This window comes from Globicephala melas, chromosome 5 (genome assembly GCF_963455315.2).
Source record: "Globicephala melas chromosome 5, mGloMel1.2, whole genome shotgun sequence".
NCBI lineage: Eukaryota > Metazoa > Chordata > Mammalia > Artiodactyla > Delphinidae > Globicephala > Globicephala melas.
This window is the reverse complement of record NC_083318.1, coordinates 93,132,633-93,147,586: the sequence shown is the minus strand read 5'-3', so window position 1 is coordinate 93,147,586 and position 14,954 is coordinate 93,132,633. Positions and strand designations below refer to the sequence as shown.

General features: G+C 36.6%; 1 protein-coding gene across 1 annotated transcript in view; it reads right to left on the bottom strand.

Moving 5' to 3' along the window:
• The window catches only part of USO1 (USO1 vesicle transport factor), a 94,969-nt gene that overhangs the window by 33,363 nt on the left and 46,652 nt on the right, over positions 1-14,954 (bottom strand). Inside the window, exons 5-9 of the mRNA XM_030877894.3 lie at positions 14,315-14,415; positions 13,469-13,571; positions 13,218-13,273; positions 8,860-8,980; positions 560-738 (exon numbers count right to left, since the gene is read on the bottom strand). Of these exons, the coding sequence (XP_030733754.1) occupies positions 560-738; positions 8,860-8,980; positions 13,218-13,273; positions 13,469-13,571; positions 14,315-14,415 (560 nt within the window). The remainder of the gene's footprint in view (positions 1-559; positions 739-8,859; positions 8,981-13,217; positions 13,274-13,468; positions 13,572-14,314; positions 14,416-14,954) is intronic.

Below are 14,954 nucleotides of genomic sequence, written 5' to 3'. Positions count from 1 at the left end.
TAAATAAAATTACACGTGATTTGTCAATTTAACTTGTATTAGATTTAAAACTCAAGACTATTAATCTTTGGGGGCAGGGACATTACCATTCATTTCCAAGCATCCAGTGCCTGGCTCTCAGTAAATGTTTACTGAATGGATTTCTTTGAACTTAATATTCTGAGTATTAAAATTTATGATATTAGAACCTTAATTGAAGATAGTAGATTTTAAAAATTCAACTCAACAAGCTAACCTGTTATTTTCTAGTGCAAAACCTATCAGGAAACTGTATTTGGATTTGCTTTAAAATAATCCTGCAGGGCCAGAGAGAGGGATAAAAGATGAAACAAAACTGCCAGATGTTAATAATTATTGAAACTAACTGATGGGTGTGTGTGTGGGGATCTCCATCTCTGCGTATAACTGCAAATCTCCATATTAAAAGCGTTTTTTTTTTTTTTAAAGCCCATCTGAAACCAACTCAACATCCTGGATTTATCAAACACAAGCCATTTTCTTTTCTTTGAAAGTATCACTGTCAGAATTCTTATCACATTTATGTCTAAGGACAGTATACCTGTAGCATTAGGTGCAGATTAGTCACTTTCTGTGCGGACCAGCCTGAATTTTCATCTCCAACTTCAAACCAAGGTTTCATACGCTGAATATATGAGCCTTCTTTAAAAAAATTTTGATTGGAATTGTTGTTTTTTAACAGGTTTTGAAGCAAAATCAGACAATCTTCCACTACTATACCTGGGGAAAGAATGTAGAATAGAATGTTGAGGCGGATAAAACCTGAAGGAAAATTCAATCCTCAAACATTTCAAAAGAAAACTCTCAGTGCTCAGCATCTCTGCAGTATGCATGGCAGTGAGCCTGCTCCTTCTCAGGTCCCCCAGTGATCTCCTGACTTCTATTTTCAACTATCCACTCACCTCAGTAACTCACATTTTTTCTTCAAATCCAGCTTACACATCATTTCTTCAAGAATGATTAGCAAGATCCAGTGAGTAGGTTAGGATCACCAGCTATATGCTCTCACAGTAGCCTGCCCCTTTTATTATTATGCAGTATCTGTCTTCACTAGATTATAATTCATGAAGACAGGAATTTGGGAATGTCCTACTTACCTCTCTGTATCCTCAGCAGATATAAAGACAAGATCCCACATGCCACATGGTGCGGCCAAAATAAAAAAATAATAATAAAATAAACACCAATGGGAAAGATAAGCAGGAATTAGTCACATGAAGTGGGTGGGATGCAGAAAAGCATTCCAAGAAGAAAGTAAAATGGCTTTTAAAAAACAGTCTACATTTCGGGACTTCCCTGGTGGTCCAGCGGTTAAGACTCTGCGCTCCCACCGCAGGGGGCGCAGGTTTGATGAGATCCCGCATGCCACGTGGTGAGGCCCAAAAAAAAAAAAAAAAAAAAAGAGAGAGAGACAAGATATCAGATGTATACATGGTAGGTCACTACTAAATATTTGTTGAATGAATCAATCATATATTATTTAATCGCTAAGAAGCACTTGACATTGCTGTCTTTATGCCTCTTCCTTGAAACTTCCTCTTCTTTTGGTTTCTAAAACACTAACGACTCCCTCCTGGTTCTCCTTACAGATATCTGGCCACTCCTCAGGCTTCCTAACCAATGAGCTCTGTTTCCTCTGCAAAGTATATGAAAAAAAGAGGCTGGATGCTCACAGCGAGTAGATTCCTCTGTGTAGTACATGCACACTTTTGCTCCTACTAGTTAAGCTGCACGATTATAAGAATTAATTGCGGGGCTTCCCTGGTGGCGCAGTGGTTGAGAGTCCGCCTGCCGATGCACAGGGGACACGGGTTCGTGCCCCCGTCCGGGAAGATCCCACATGCCACAGAGCAGCTGGGCCCGTGAGCCATGGTCACTGAGCCTGCGCGTCCGGAGCCTGTGCTCCACAACGGGAGAGGCCACAACAGTGAGAGGCCCGCGTACCACACACACAAAAAAAGAATTAATTGCTTTTAAAAAATGAACAGATTTTAGGGAATTCCCTGGTGGTCCAGTGGTTAGGGCTCTGTGTTTTCACTACTGAGGGCCTGGGTTCAATCCCTGGTTGGGGAACTAAACTAAGATCCCACAAGCCGTGCGGCAGGGACAAAACCAAAACAAAACAACAAAAACAAAAACTCCAAAAAACAGACTTGATTTTTCAGAGCAGCTTCATGTTTACAGAAAAACCGAGCAACAAATAAAGGGAATTCCCATATACTCTCTTCGTGTCAGTTTCCACTGCTATTACCACTTAGCACTAGTGTGGTACATTTGTTAAACTGATGAATGAATATTGATACATTATTAACTCACGTCATAGTTTACATTAGGGTTCACTCTTTGTGTTGTAAATTCTATAGATTTCAACATATGTATAATTTCATGTACCCACGGTTACAGTATCATACAGAATAGCTTCACTGCTCTAAAAATCCTGTGTTCCACCTACTCATTCCTCTTTCTTCCTACCCCCGAATCCCAGGCAACCACTGGTCTTTTTACTGTCTCTTTATGGTTTTGTCTTTTCTGAATGTCATATACTTGGAATCATAAAGTATGTAGCCTCTCCAGACTGTGTTATTTCACTTAGCAATATGCATTTAAGGTTCCTCCAGGACTTTTCATGGCTTGAAAACTTTTTAATCGTTGACTAATATTCCATTGTCTGAATGTACCACAGTTTGTTTATCCATTCACCTACTGGAGGACATCTTGGTTGCTTCCAAGTTTTGGCAATTACGAATAAAGCTGCCATAAATATTCACGTGCAGGATTTGTGTAGATATAAGTTTTCTACTCATTTGGGTAAATACCAAGGAGTGTGATTGCTGGACTGTATGTTAAGAGTATGTTAAACTTAGTAAGAAACCACCAAACGGTCTTCCAAAATGGTTGTATCATTTTGCATTCCCATCAGCAATACATGAGAGTTCTACACCCTTGCTTACTTTTGGTGTTGTCAGTGTTCTGGATTTTTGCCTAATAGGTGTATAGTGATGTCTCATTGTTTTAGTTTGCATTTCCCTAATGATATATGATGTTGAGTGTCTTTTCATATGCTATATACCATCTATATATTTTCTTTGGTGATACATCTGCTCAGATCTTTTATTCATTTTTTAATTGGGTTGTTTCTTTACTTCTTATTGAACTTTAAGAGTTCTCTGTACATTCTGGATACAAGTCCTTTTCCAGATGTGTTTTGCAAATCTTTTCTTTCAGTCTGTGGCTTATCTTTGCATTCTCTCAGCAGTGTCTTTTCCAGACTAAATTTTCAATTTAGTGAAGCCCCACTTAACCATTTTCTCTTTCATCTAAGAGTAAATTACTTTTACTCACTGAGGCTCAGGCCATCTGGCTGTACCATCTATTACTAGTCCTCACTGCAGTTTTGTAACAAATTCATGGTCACTACTCCTTGTTCACTGCAAACACCAGCACCTCACTTGGAGTCTTCTTTCTATCTCCATGTTCTGCTGTCACTCTTGATTTCAATTTCAATGACAACCCATCTAATATCTGGACCCCTCAGTTCCTTGGCCTCATCTTCAGAGATAACCCTTACTCTATTACTAAAACCTCCCATCTTTCCAGCTCAAGTATTCTCAATATATCTGTTCTGTGGCTTCCCTGAGACTTTCAACCCATCAACAAGTCTTCTTTCTTCTTTTTTTTTTTTTTTGCGGAACGCAGGCCTCTCTCACTGTTGTGGCTTCTCCCGTTGCGGAGCACAGGCTCCGGACACGCAGGCCCAGTGGCCATGGCTCACGGGCCCAGCCGCTCCGCGGCACGTGGGATCCTCCTGGACCGGGTCACGAACCCGCGTCCCCTGCATCGGTAGGCGGACTCTCAACCACCGCGCCACCAGGGAAGCCCCCTTTCTTCTTTTTAAAAACTCTTCTGTCTTTACTTCCTTCCCTATCTAGCTTAGCACATATAGGTCTTCATTTCTTCCACCCTACAGGTAATTTGCTGAGCTCTCTTGTCTCACTATCTTTTCATAGCACCCGCCTGGAAAGGCACTATCCTGTCAAAAACTGCCTGCCTGGTTTTTTTTTCTATATCTGTACCTAGACAGCTGAGTACTGGGGGAGACAGGGGATCACATAATCAAGTAGCCTGCACTGCTATGAAATCATGGTGAACACCCTCAATGGGGCCTTTATCCTTGCCTGGAAATCTTCCTAATTACAATAGTCAACAAGCTCTCCTATCCTCCAAAAGACTATTTTCAGTCTTCTCCATGATTCTCAACTGTGTCATCCTTTTTCACTCTCAGCATATGTCTCTGCCTTCAACTCAACTCCCTGTCACCAAATGTGAAAAAGGACTTGCATCTTCACCTGCACTATCCCCCGTTATGATGGAAGATGAGCTCCTTCTTCTCCTATCTTAAACAGCCAGTTCCTACCTCTCCTGTGGATTCTAATAACTTCCTCCTTTTTCAGGTATTATGTACCACTGTTGTTGTCTTTTCTTTCTCTCTCTCTCTCTCTCATATCATATTTCTGTCCCCTCTCCGCTTGCTCACAGTTGTTGTAGTCTCTTCCATTTTAAAGAAAAAGCCCTTTTAGATTAAAGGAGAATAATCTGATAATTTCCACAGATGTAGAAAAAAATAAAAACAGTTATTAAAATGCAAGACTCATGATAAAAACTCTTAGCAAAAATCAAACTTAAAGGTGAAACATCAACATTCTCATTACAGTCAGCAACTATTCAACACTGTACTAAAGATTCTAATCAGTGCAATGAGACAAAGAAAAGAAAAGTGGTATAAGAACTGAAAAGAAAAAAGATTACACTTATTTGTAGAAAATATCGTATCTACACAGAAAGTCCAAGGAGAACTAATGGTTTAATAAGATGGTTGGATACAAGATCAATATACAAAAATCAAGTAGTAACCAATTTGAAAATGTAATAAAAAAAGATCCCATTCACATGTAACAAAAAGTATAAGATGCCTAGAAATGAATCTAATAAAAAAAAAATACAATTCTTGTGCTCAAAATTATAAAACATTACTGAAAGACATAAAAGAAGACCTGAATAGATTAAAAGATATACCTGGGTTCATGGATAGAAAAAGTCAATGACGATTCTCCTTAATCTTTAAACTCAATATATTTCCAGGACTTCCCTGGTGGTGCAGTGGTTAAGAATCTGCCTGCCAATGCAGGGGACATGCGTTCGAGCCCTGGTCCGGGAAGATCCCACATGCCGCAGAGCAACTAAGCCTGTGTGCCACAACTACTGAGCCTGTGCTCTAGAGCCCACGAGTCACAATTACTGAGCCTGCGTGCTATAAGTACTGAAGCCCGCATGCCTAGAACCTGTGCTACGCAACAAGAGAAGCCATTGCAATGAGAAGCCTGCGCACCGCAACTAAGAGTAGCCCCTGCTCGCCACAACTAGAGGAAGCCTGTGCACAGCAACGAAGACCCAACGCAGCCAAAAATAAATGAATAAATAATAACTTAAAAAAAAAACCCAAACAACTCGATATATTTCCAATCAAAATCCCAACTAGGATTTTCAGATAACTTGCCTAGCAAAGAATTTCATTCATATGAAGAATAAAAGGGAAAGACGCATAAGACAATTCTGAAGAGGGCCAAGATAGGAAATTTTTCCTATATTCTAATAGATAGGATATTATTATGAAGCTTTTGTAATTAGAAGAGTATGGTTTTAGTGTAGAACTAGACAGACTAATGGAACATATCAGAGAACTCAGAAACAGACCTTCACACGTATGGAAATTTGATCACAAATCTTATAACATCATTCAAATGCAAAATCCCTATTAATTAAATGTAAAAGACACATTTTAAAAGGCTTCAGTATAAGAAAGTGATGGAAACTCTTTATGACCTTGAGGTAGAGATAGATTTCTTAAACAAAACATAAAAGCATAAACTATTAAAAAAAACCCAACATGTTATTACGCTAAAATTTTAAACTTTAATAGAAACACTATAAACAAATTAATAGAAGATAACTGAAACATGTATAATCAACACATGATTAGTATCCAGAATACATAAAGAACTCCCAGTAATCAACTGGAAAAGGAAAAACGATCTTATACAAAAACGGCGAGAAGGTAATTCAGAGGGGTAAAAGATAAACAAAAATAAATGGTGACTACTCCCATGAAAATATGCTTAATCTCATTAATTTAAGAAATGAAATAAAATCTCAATAAGACATTATCTCACACTCATCAAATTGGCAAGGAAGGACTGACAAGGATGTGAAGAAACAGGAACTTGAAAACACTGCTGATTGAGCATAGGTTGATAAAACCACTTAAGAGAGCCATTCGACAATATCTGGTAATGGTGAAAAAAGTACGACTCTATTTGTAGGTATATAGAGAAACTTAACACACAAGTAAATACATAAAGACCATTCACTGTAACAGTTTATATTAGCAAAAATAGAAACAACCTAATTGTCAACTCAATTAGAAAGTAATAGATCATAGTATATTCATAATACAGAATAATATATAGCACTTAAAATAAATGAACTAGAGTAACATGTATCAACATGGATAAATCTCAGAAACACAATGTTGAATTAAAAACAGCAAGTTGTGGGACTTCCCTGGCAGTCTAGTGGTAAAGACTTCGAGCTTCCACTGCAGGGGGTGCCGGTTCAATCCCTTGTTGGGGAACTAAGATCCTGCATGCCGTGTGGTGGAAAAAAAAAAATTAATAAAAAAAAAGCCAAAACAGTAAGGTGTGAGATTATATTCAGAAGGATACTTTATTTAAAAGAACTGGATGGTAGGTGCACAAGTGTTTGTTATGCTATTTTCTATTGTTTTCTGTATGTTTGAAATATTTCATATGTCAAAAAAAAATTTAAGAAAAGAAAAATAGTTCCTTGTCAACCTCCAGTTCTGTTCACCTGGCTCTCCCCTGACTTTACCAAATTCCTGATATGAGTTTTCTCTGCTATTCTATTTTCCCTCTTCTAACTTACTCCTCTGACACTACAATCTTGATTCTGAGGCAACCACTAAACACAAATGCTGTCCCCAAGGTCACCAATGATGTCTATGTTCCAAGTCCTACAGATACATTTCTGTCCTATCTTGATATCTCAGTGACTTCTTACACTGCTACCAATTCCCCCAACCCTTCTAAGTGTGGTTCTCCTCTTCCCTCGCGGCCTGTTTCTTCTCAGTCTCTTTTACTGATACCTCTTCCTCTATAATCGCTTAACAATTTGTATTCCTTAGGGTTTGTCCTAGCACTTCCCTTCTCACTCTTCACTTACTCTAAGTGACTCATCTAATCTTTCTTGTTTATCTAATTTTTTATTCTTGTTTATCTAAGTTTTACCTATATTATAAAGACTCTCAAATCTTTATCACCAGGCTGGCCCTGCCTTCCAGATTAGTAAGCCAACTGTCACCTATACTACACTACTTGCTAACCCCAGTTCAGTGAATGCAAATAAACTCATTTTTCTCCTCTGACTCTAGTGCTAGGTTTTTTGATCAATTTCTCATTAAAAACAACAAAATTGCTGAATTAAAAAAAAAAGCCTAGGAGCAACGAAGAACTGATAGTACAGCAGGCTAAAACTGACAAGAAAATGGATATCTATACAGATAGTTAAGTATAAAAGTACCTTTTGGCTGGCAGTACATTTCTCAGTCTTGATAAATCTAAACTTTTTATTTTGACAGTCTCATGGGACAGAGGGAAAACAAACCAAAGCCAAGGGTATACACAAGGTAGGGAAGGAATCTAACAGAAAACTTTTCACCTAATAAAATGGGACCTCAAAAGGATATATCCTAAGGAAAAAAAAAAACAAAAAAGGATATATCCTCAGGGTGCAAAAAATGCAAAGTTAACTAGTCTTCATAGGTTTTGTAGCTCGGGTTTGCATTACCTGAGTAGTCCAGGGAATATCAACCCTTCAATCTGGAATGAGGTGATCCCAGACAAACTGCACCCCCAGGGCTTGGCAGAAACAAGCACATTTTCTCTGAAAGAAATTACTTTCATCCTAGGATTCAAATTCCTATAAGTAATTCTGCTAAGTACGACACAAAACATAGTCAAAGAGAACCATGTACACAGAAAATGTTGTACCATGTGTAAGAACCAGCAGAGCAAATTATCAGACCCACAAAGACTTAAAATACTGCGATTATCAGACAGAGATCGTGAAGTAATTGTTTCTTATATTCAAAGAAATGAAAGATAAGTTGAAAATACATGCAGAGAAAACGAAGTTATAAAAAAATTACCTAGCAAATTTGCCAAAGAAACAAGCAGAACTTCTAGAAAAGAAAAATTTAAAACTCAGTGGACACATTCAAAAGCTGATCAAATACAGGTGAAGAGAGAATCGTTTAAACAGAAAACAGGTCAGAAGAAATAATCCAGAAGAAAGCCTGAAAAGATAAAAAGAAAATGCAGACAAGAAAGTAAGATGATAAAGTGAGAATCTAATCATATGACAGAGAACTGAATCTGAGTTCAGAAAGATAGGAAAAAATGTGATGGAGCAGTATTTGAGGAGACATAGCTGAGATTTTCCAGAAATGATGTAAGATATCAACAGATTCTGGAAGTTTAACAAATATTAAACAGGATAAATAAAAAGAAATCCATATTCGACACACCATAATGGAAGAAAGAAAGAATATAAAGTATCCATCCTCCCTCAGGGAAGCCTCTCTCAACATCTAACAAAACAACAAAGAAAATATATGTCCTCATTTCTCCCTTCAGTTGCATTCCTGAAAAGTTAACAAGTCCGTGAGAACAAAAGGAATCTTTCCAAATCAATCTCTTCATACTATACCTCCATCACTGTTCCCCTCCTCGGTAATAATGTCCAGTAGTCTCTCAAAAGCATTTTCAAAAGCAACAATTTTCTGGATTGCTCCATTGCTTCTTGTTAGTGCCTGTAGTAGTAAGACGCCCTTATGGAGAAGAAAGATAATGTTTAGTGGAATACAACTTTTACAAGACATTTAAAAATTACTTTAAAAACCACTGAGTTTTAGAAGTGGCAGGAATTTCACAAGTCCAACTCCTTCACTTTATACATAGGGCAAACAAGGACAGAGAAGGTGAGCAATTTACCTCCCTAAGCTATATAAATCTCGAAAGACAGATCCTTGACTGGAACCCATGTCTACCAATTCCTAATTCAGTTCTCTTTTCACCGTACAATATAAATATACAACAATTCTTGCATATTCATCAATTCATCAATCATTCATTACCTGGCTTTCACTGTGGTCTAAGAGAGTTGAACATGATTATATTTGTCTCAGTAATGCCTCGGTACATGCTTCACAATAGTAACAATAAAAAATTGTGAAATCAATAATATAAATCAATAAACATCACCACATTTTAGCAGGGAATGTTCAGATATTCTTGTAATTATCTGGCCCGGAAATCCCCAAAACTTGATTCTAAGTTGATAGAAAAAAAGAAGAATGAGAATTCATGCCTCATGAACACCATGTCTAGTGTGAGACAATTCTCAGTAGTCTTTGCTTCTGATTTTTAGTTTTCTCAGCTCCTGTTGAGCTAGATTTAGGTTATATATTTTGCAACTTCTTTATTATTCAAGAAATAGTCACTGTTAACCATTTCTGCTTATTTCACTATCAAACAACAAGTATTTTATGAGCCCACAGGAGCCCAACAATACCATAATGGTCAAAGAGACAGAAAATATTTAATTTTCTTAGAGGAAGAGGAAGAGCAACTAAGTAGTTCAAAAGTTCCAAAGAGTCAAATAAGCTGTTGGCTGTCAGTACTGGGCAAATAAGTATTTATATAAGACAAAAAATACCCACAGCCTTATTGGGCTTTTCCTACTCATTTCCCTTACTGTCCAGTCTCAACATTAGATGAGAAAGAAAGCAAAAGTGGTTATTTTTACATGTCATATTCTCCTACTTAATGTTAACTTGAGTTTAACTGCTAACAAAGGGAGGAATAAATACAGTGGAAAGAACACTAAGGTTATGAGTTCGATACAGTGGGTTTTTTAAAGGTCTACTTACTAGCTGTGCAACTTGAAGCAAATTACATAAACTCTGTATGTAATTTATGTAATGTAAGTCTTAGTATACCCATGTGTAAAACAAGGATGGTATCTTTGTCATAGGGTTTTTATGAGGACTAAAGGAGATAAAATAACTCCTACAGAACCTAAGTTCTCAATACATATCAGTTTCTTTTCCCTGACTATTAAGAGACATATTCCTCTAATCAAACACATCCACTAATGTTACTAGAAATGAAAGTATACTCATTGGTCATTGAAAGTAAGTGGGCACCAATTCCTTACTTTAAAAACTGGTAATTAAAAGGATTTAGCTATTTATCCTCCCTTTCATCTATGAATTATAATTCAGGGTAATAAAATATACTGGTTGATGAAGTAAAGTTCTTCTTTGAGGAAGGTTACAGCCGAATAAATGTGAATGAATGACAGAATTATAGAAATCATCATTTTGAAACTCTTAACAAAATAAATGAATCAGGCAATGATCATTAATGAATGATCAGATGTAATGGATGAAGGGATCCATGGAGGGATCTGGCTGTCACCACCTGAATCAAACCCACCGATCACTACAAGTGAGACAGCCAGATATTACATTTCCTGATGTGCTGCAAAATTAAGTACACTGCATCATCTAGGAAATATCAAAGCAAAGAGGTGAACCAGAACTTAATCAAGCCCTTTAGAAAGTTAACAGACATTAACAATCAAATGTAATGAGAGAGCCTTGTCTGGAAACTAATTTGAAGAAACCAACTGTAAGAGACATTTATGAGACAACTGGGAAACTTGAGTGTAGAAATAGTTACCTTATTTAATGAGAGCTAAGACAAAGTTGTTATCTCATTAAATGTGATGGCATTGTAGTTATATAAGGAAATACACACACACACACACACACACACATACACACACACACACAACATGTATACTGAAGTATGTAATAGTGAAATTATACAGATTGTTTGATTCCTTTTAAATACTCTAGTCAAAAATAAAGGAGAGTGGTGAGGGGAGGGATGGATGAAGTAAGTATAATAAAATCTTGAAAATTAATGAGTTTAGGGGACGGGTTTGTCTGTATTCTCTCTACTTTCATGTGTGTTTACATTTCTCATAATAAAAAACTAAAAATTAAAGAATGGAATTACAGTCTATCATTTAGAAGTGAGCTGGTAGTTACTTCCTAGAGTTTTCTCAACCTTTCTTGCTAATTTTTAAGCCCTAAGTAACATAAATAAATATGATAGTTCACTGTATCTATGATAAATGACCAACTAATTCTCTAAATCCAGATCAAATTCAATGTTTCAAATATAAAACAAATTGAGGCTAAAAATCTTTACCAACAGGCTCCCAGAGAGGTTAGTCAATATTAATAACTGTCATTGAATGCAATGAGAAATATTAAAAAGAAGGAAATGAAAAGAGAATTTTAAAAGAAGAATAAAGAAAGAAAAAGATACAAAGGATGCGGGGGGGGGGGGGCGGAAGCAGTGTATTATTCTGGGCAGTAACAGAGTGCCACTAGTAGCTGCCACAGATGCCAGTTAGTTTCCACTGGTTGCTGGAGTCAACTGGGTTGTATTACACTGTGTTTTACTGCATAATGTTCGATAGTAAGTCTCCACAAAGAATTTAAGTGAATCTGTGAAGCCAAAGGAAAGATGGCTATAAAACTCCAAAATCTAAACATCACAGCAAAAATATAACTTAATCTCTAATCATAAAAGTAATGAAAGCCAACATAGAGAATCATTTTATCTGTCTCAAATAAAAACTGAGGAAAAAAGGTTAGGAAAAGAAAAAAAAGAGTAGAGAGTTAAAGGAAAGAGAAGAGCAGAACACCAAATTCAGGTTTAAGATACATACTAATATTTTAGTCAAGAAAAGACACTCAAAATTCCTAATAGATAGGTACACAATTCTTAAAAGAATATTAAAGAATAAAAACTGTCCTTCTCATGAGTTATACTACTATATCATTTCACCACTTATATTACTGCATTGACGTAGGTACTACAAAATTTTAAATGCAAAGCTAAAAAAAAAACTGTCTATGTGGATTAGAAGTCAAGAGCATTTCAGTTTTGTCTCTGCTTTGTCAGGAAACAGTTGTGAGACTAAAAGCAATCCAAATGGTATTTATTAGCACTTAAGATGAGAAAGGTACAGGGCTAGGTACCACAAACACAAAGATGAGTAAGACATCACTAACAAAGAACAAGTCACTTGGTTTCTGTGAGTCTTGGGCTTCTCCGTGTAAATATGGAGACTGAATTAGCTTGATAAGATCCCCTAGCTCTAAATTTTAATTTTAAAGATTTTTCCAGGGGCTTCCCTGGTGGCGCAGTGGTCGAGAGTCCGCCTGCCGATGCAGGGGACACGGGTTCGTGCCCCGGTCCGGGAAGATCCCACATGCCATGGAGCGGCTGGGCCCGTGAGCCATGGCCGCTGAGCCTGTGCGTCCAGAGCCTGTGCTCCGCAACGGGAGAGGCCCCAACAGTGAGAGGCCCGTGTACGGCAAAAAAAAAAAAAAAAAGATTTTTCCAATTGCTATCTAAAGTATTATGGTTTTGATCAAGTTGTAGATAACAACAGAAAAGAACGTTCAAGCAACAAAACAATATTCATCAATAGAAAATACTCAAATGTATATGCAAATATTAAATCAGAATGAAAAATTAACTCCAAAGCAAATCACGCTCTATAGTTAAATAGAGATTACAAGGAAAATCCTTTGAAATATGTATTCAATCAACTAAGGGTGATGGTTCCAAATGTTACACTTTGTTAAGTTTATGCAGTTCAATGTCTAGGGGTGTTTCCTCTGCTCTTTTTGGAGGTAGAATTTGGTGTCAGTACAACCTTTCAGAAAAGGATGGAAGAAATCCTAAACTTGTGGAAGGCATAAATTTGAATAGCAAAGTCATTTGTCTAAGCCAAAATACTGAATAGGTTGGAAACAAAGAAAAAATGTGGCCTTGTATATAACTTAAAAAGGTCTAAACCATTACCCCAACTTTCCAAATCTAACTTCTATGACTCTGAATAAGGGTCAACAAAGATTTCATTTGCAAAAAGAGAAAAAAAGCAGCATATTCTTAGACTTTTCTTCAAACGTGACTTACATCATTACGTATAACTTCCCTGGAATCCGCTAATAAGTCCATCAACCTTGAAACACCTAGAAACATATAACCATGTGAAAAACACTGGCAGATCAAAAACACAAATAGTGATTCAAATTATAAACAATTTATTAACACATCATTTCAGTCCCCCCCCCATAGGAATGATCCTCAATTTTACTTTGTTTGTTTTTGTATTTTATGATCCTCACTTTTAAATCAAAATAATATAAGGAAGATGAGTCACTTACCCATAGGACTGACTAAAATAATTTGCTGCACTTGAGGCCCTAGTTGTTTTAAAAGAGAAGTAAGAAGTTTCACACCAGGCCAGCGGACGTGGAAATCAAACTCCTACAATATAGGAATTTAAAATATTTAACATTTGTAATTCACATTTTCAAGCAAAACTTTTCAACTAGTAGAATGGTACCAAAAACTATAAACAAACAAAAAAAGTGTTTGTCAAACTTTAAAAAATTAACTTAAGAAATAAAAAGCAATAAAAAGAAAAGAGTTAATATAAATTGATCAAACTGATTAAACTGTTGTTGACTAGATATAACAGTACTTTGTAAAAATGGAAATAAGAAGCAGACAGTATTCTAAGAGACTATACAGTTCTTAAAACACACGTGTGAATCTCTTGTAATGACACAACAAATTTCACTATCTTGAAAAGGTATATAGGGGCTTCCCTGGTGGTGCAGTGGTTAAGAATCCACCTGCCAATGTAGGGGACACAGGTTCAAGCCCTGGTCCAGGAAGATCCCACATGCCGCGGAACAACTAAGCCCGTGCGCCACAAGTACTGAGCCTGCGCTCCAGAGCCCATGAGCCACAACTACGGAAGCCTGCGTGCCTAGAGCCCGTGCTCTGCAACAAGAAGCCTGTGCACTGCAACAAAGAGTAGCCCCCGCTCACCACAACTAGGCTTCCGCGTGCAGCAATGAAGACCCAACGTACCAAAAATAAATAAATAAATAAATTTATTTTTTTAAAAAAGGTATCTATATATGTTGCTTCCTCAATAACACCCAAAAGGGCAACAAAACAAGCTTATTAAGATGACAAAAATAGCAAGGTTCTTTACTTACCTCTAATAAAGATAACAGAAGAGTGACATTTTCTTGCTGCTTAATGAAAATTTCTGTAAACTGGCTTCCCAAATCCTCACTCTGTCTTGTGGAGTTTTCTTCTGTAATATTCAAAGATAAAGTATTTGAATATGATGCTTTGTTATTTTAAAGTATCCTTTTTGTTGAAAAGCTAAGCAGAAATGATAATTTTCTTGGAACAGTGTGCCTGGAAGTGATACCACAATTATGCTAGAAAGACATATCCTTAAAATAAGTTTCAAGGTCATTTAAATAAATTTTTATTCTTTAATTGTTTAAATATGATATTCAAAGGAAATATATTTAGATTTTCACATTTTCTCAAGGTTATTTTTCGGTTAAACTTCTAACTCGAGTACAAGGGAATTTATTGGGGTGATGGAAATAGTCTATCTCAAATGTGATAGTGGTTATACTACTGTATACATCTGCCCAACACACAGGACTATACAACCCCAAAGAATAAATTTTAATGTATGTAAATTATACCTCAAAAGCTCCTCCCCCACAAACATTACTGAACATATAGTCCTTGCTGACTCTGTTACTATGTTAAATAATTTAATTTTAAAATTAAACCAATCATCTACAGATTTTTCAGTATCTTTTTCAAGCAAAT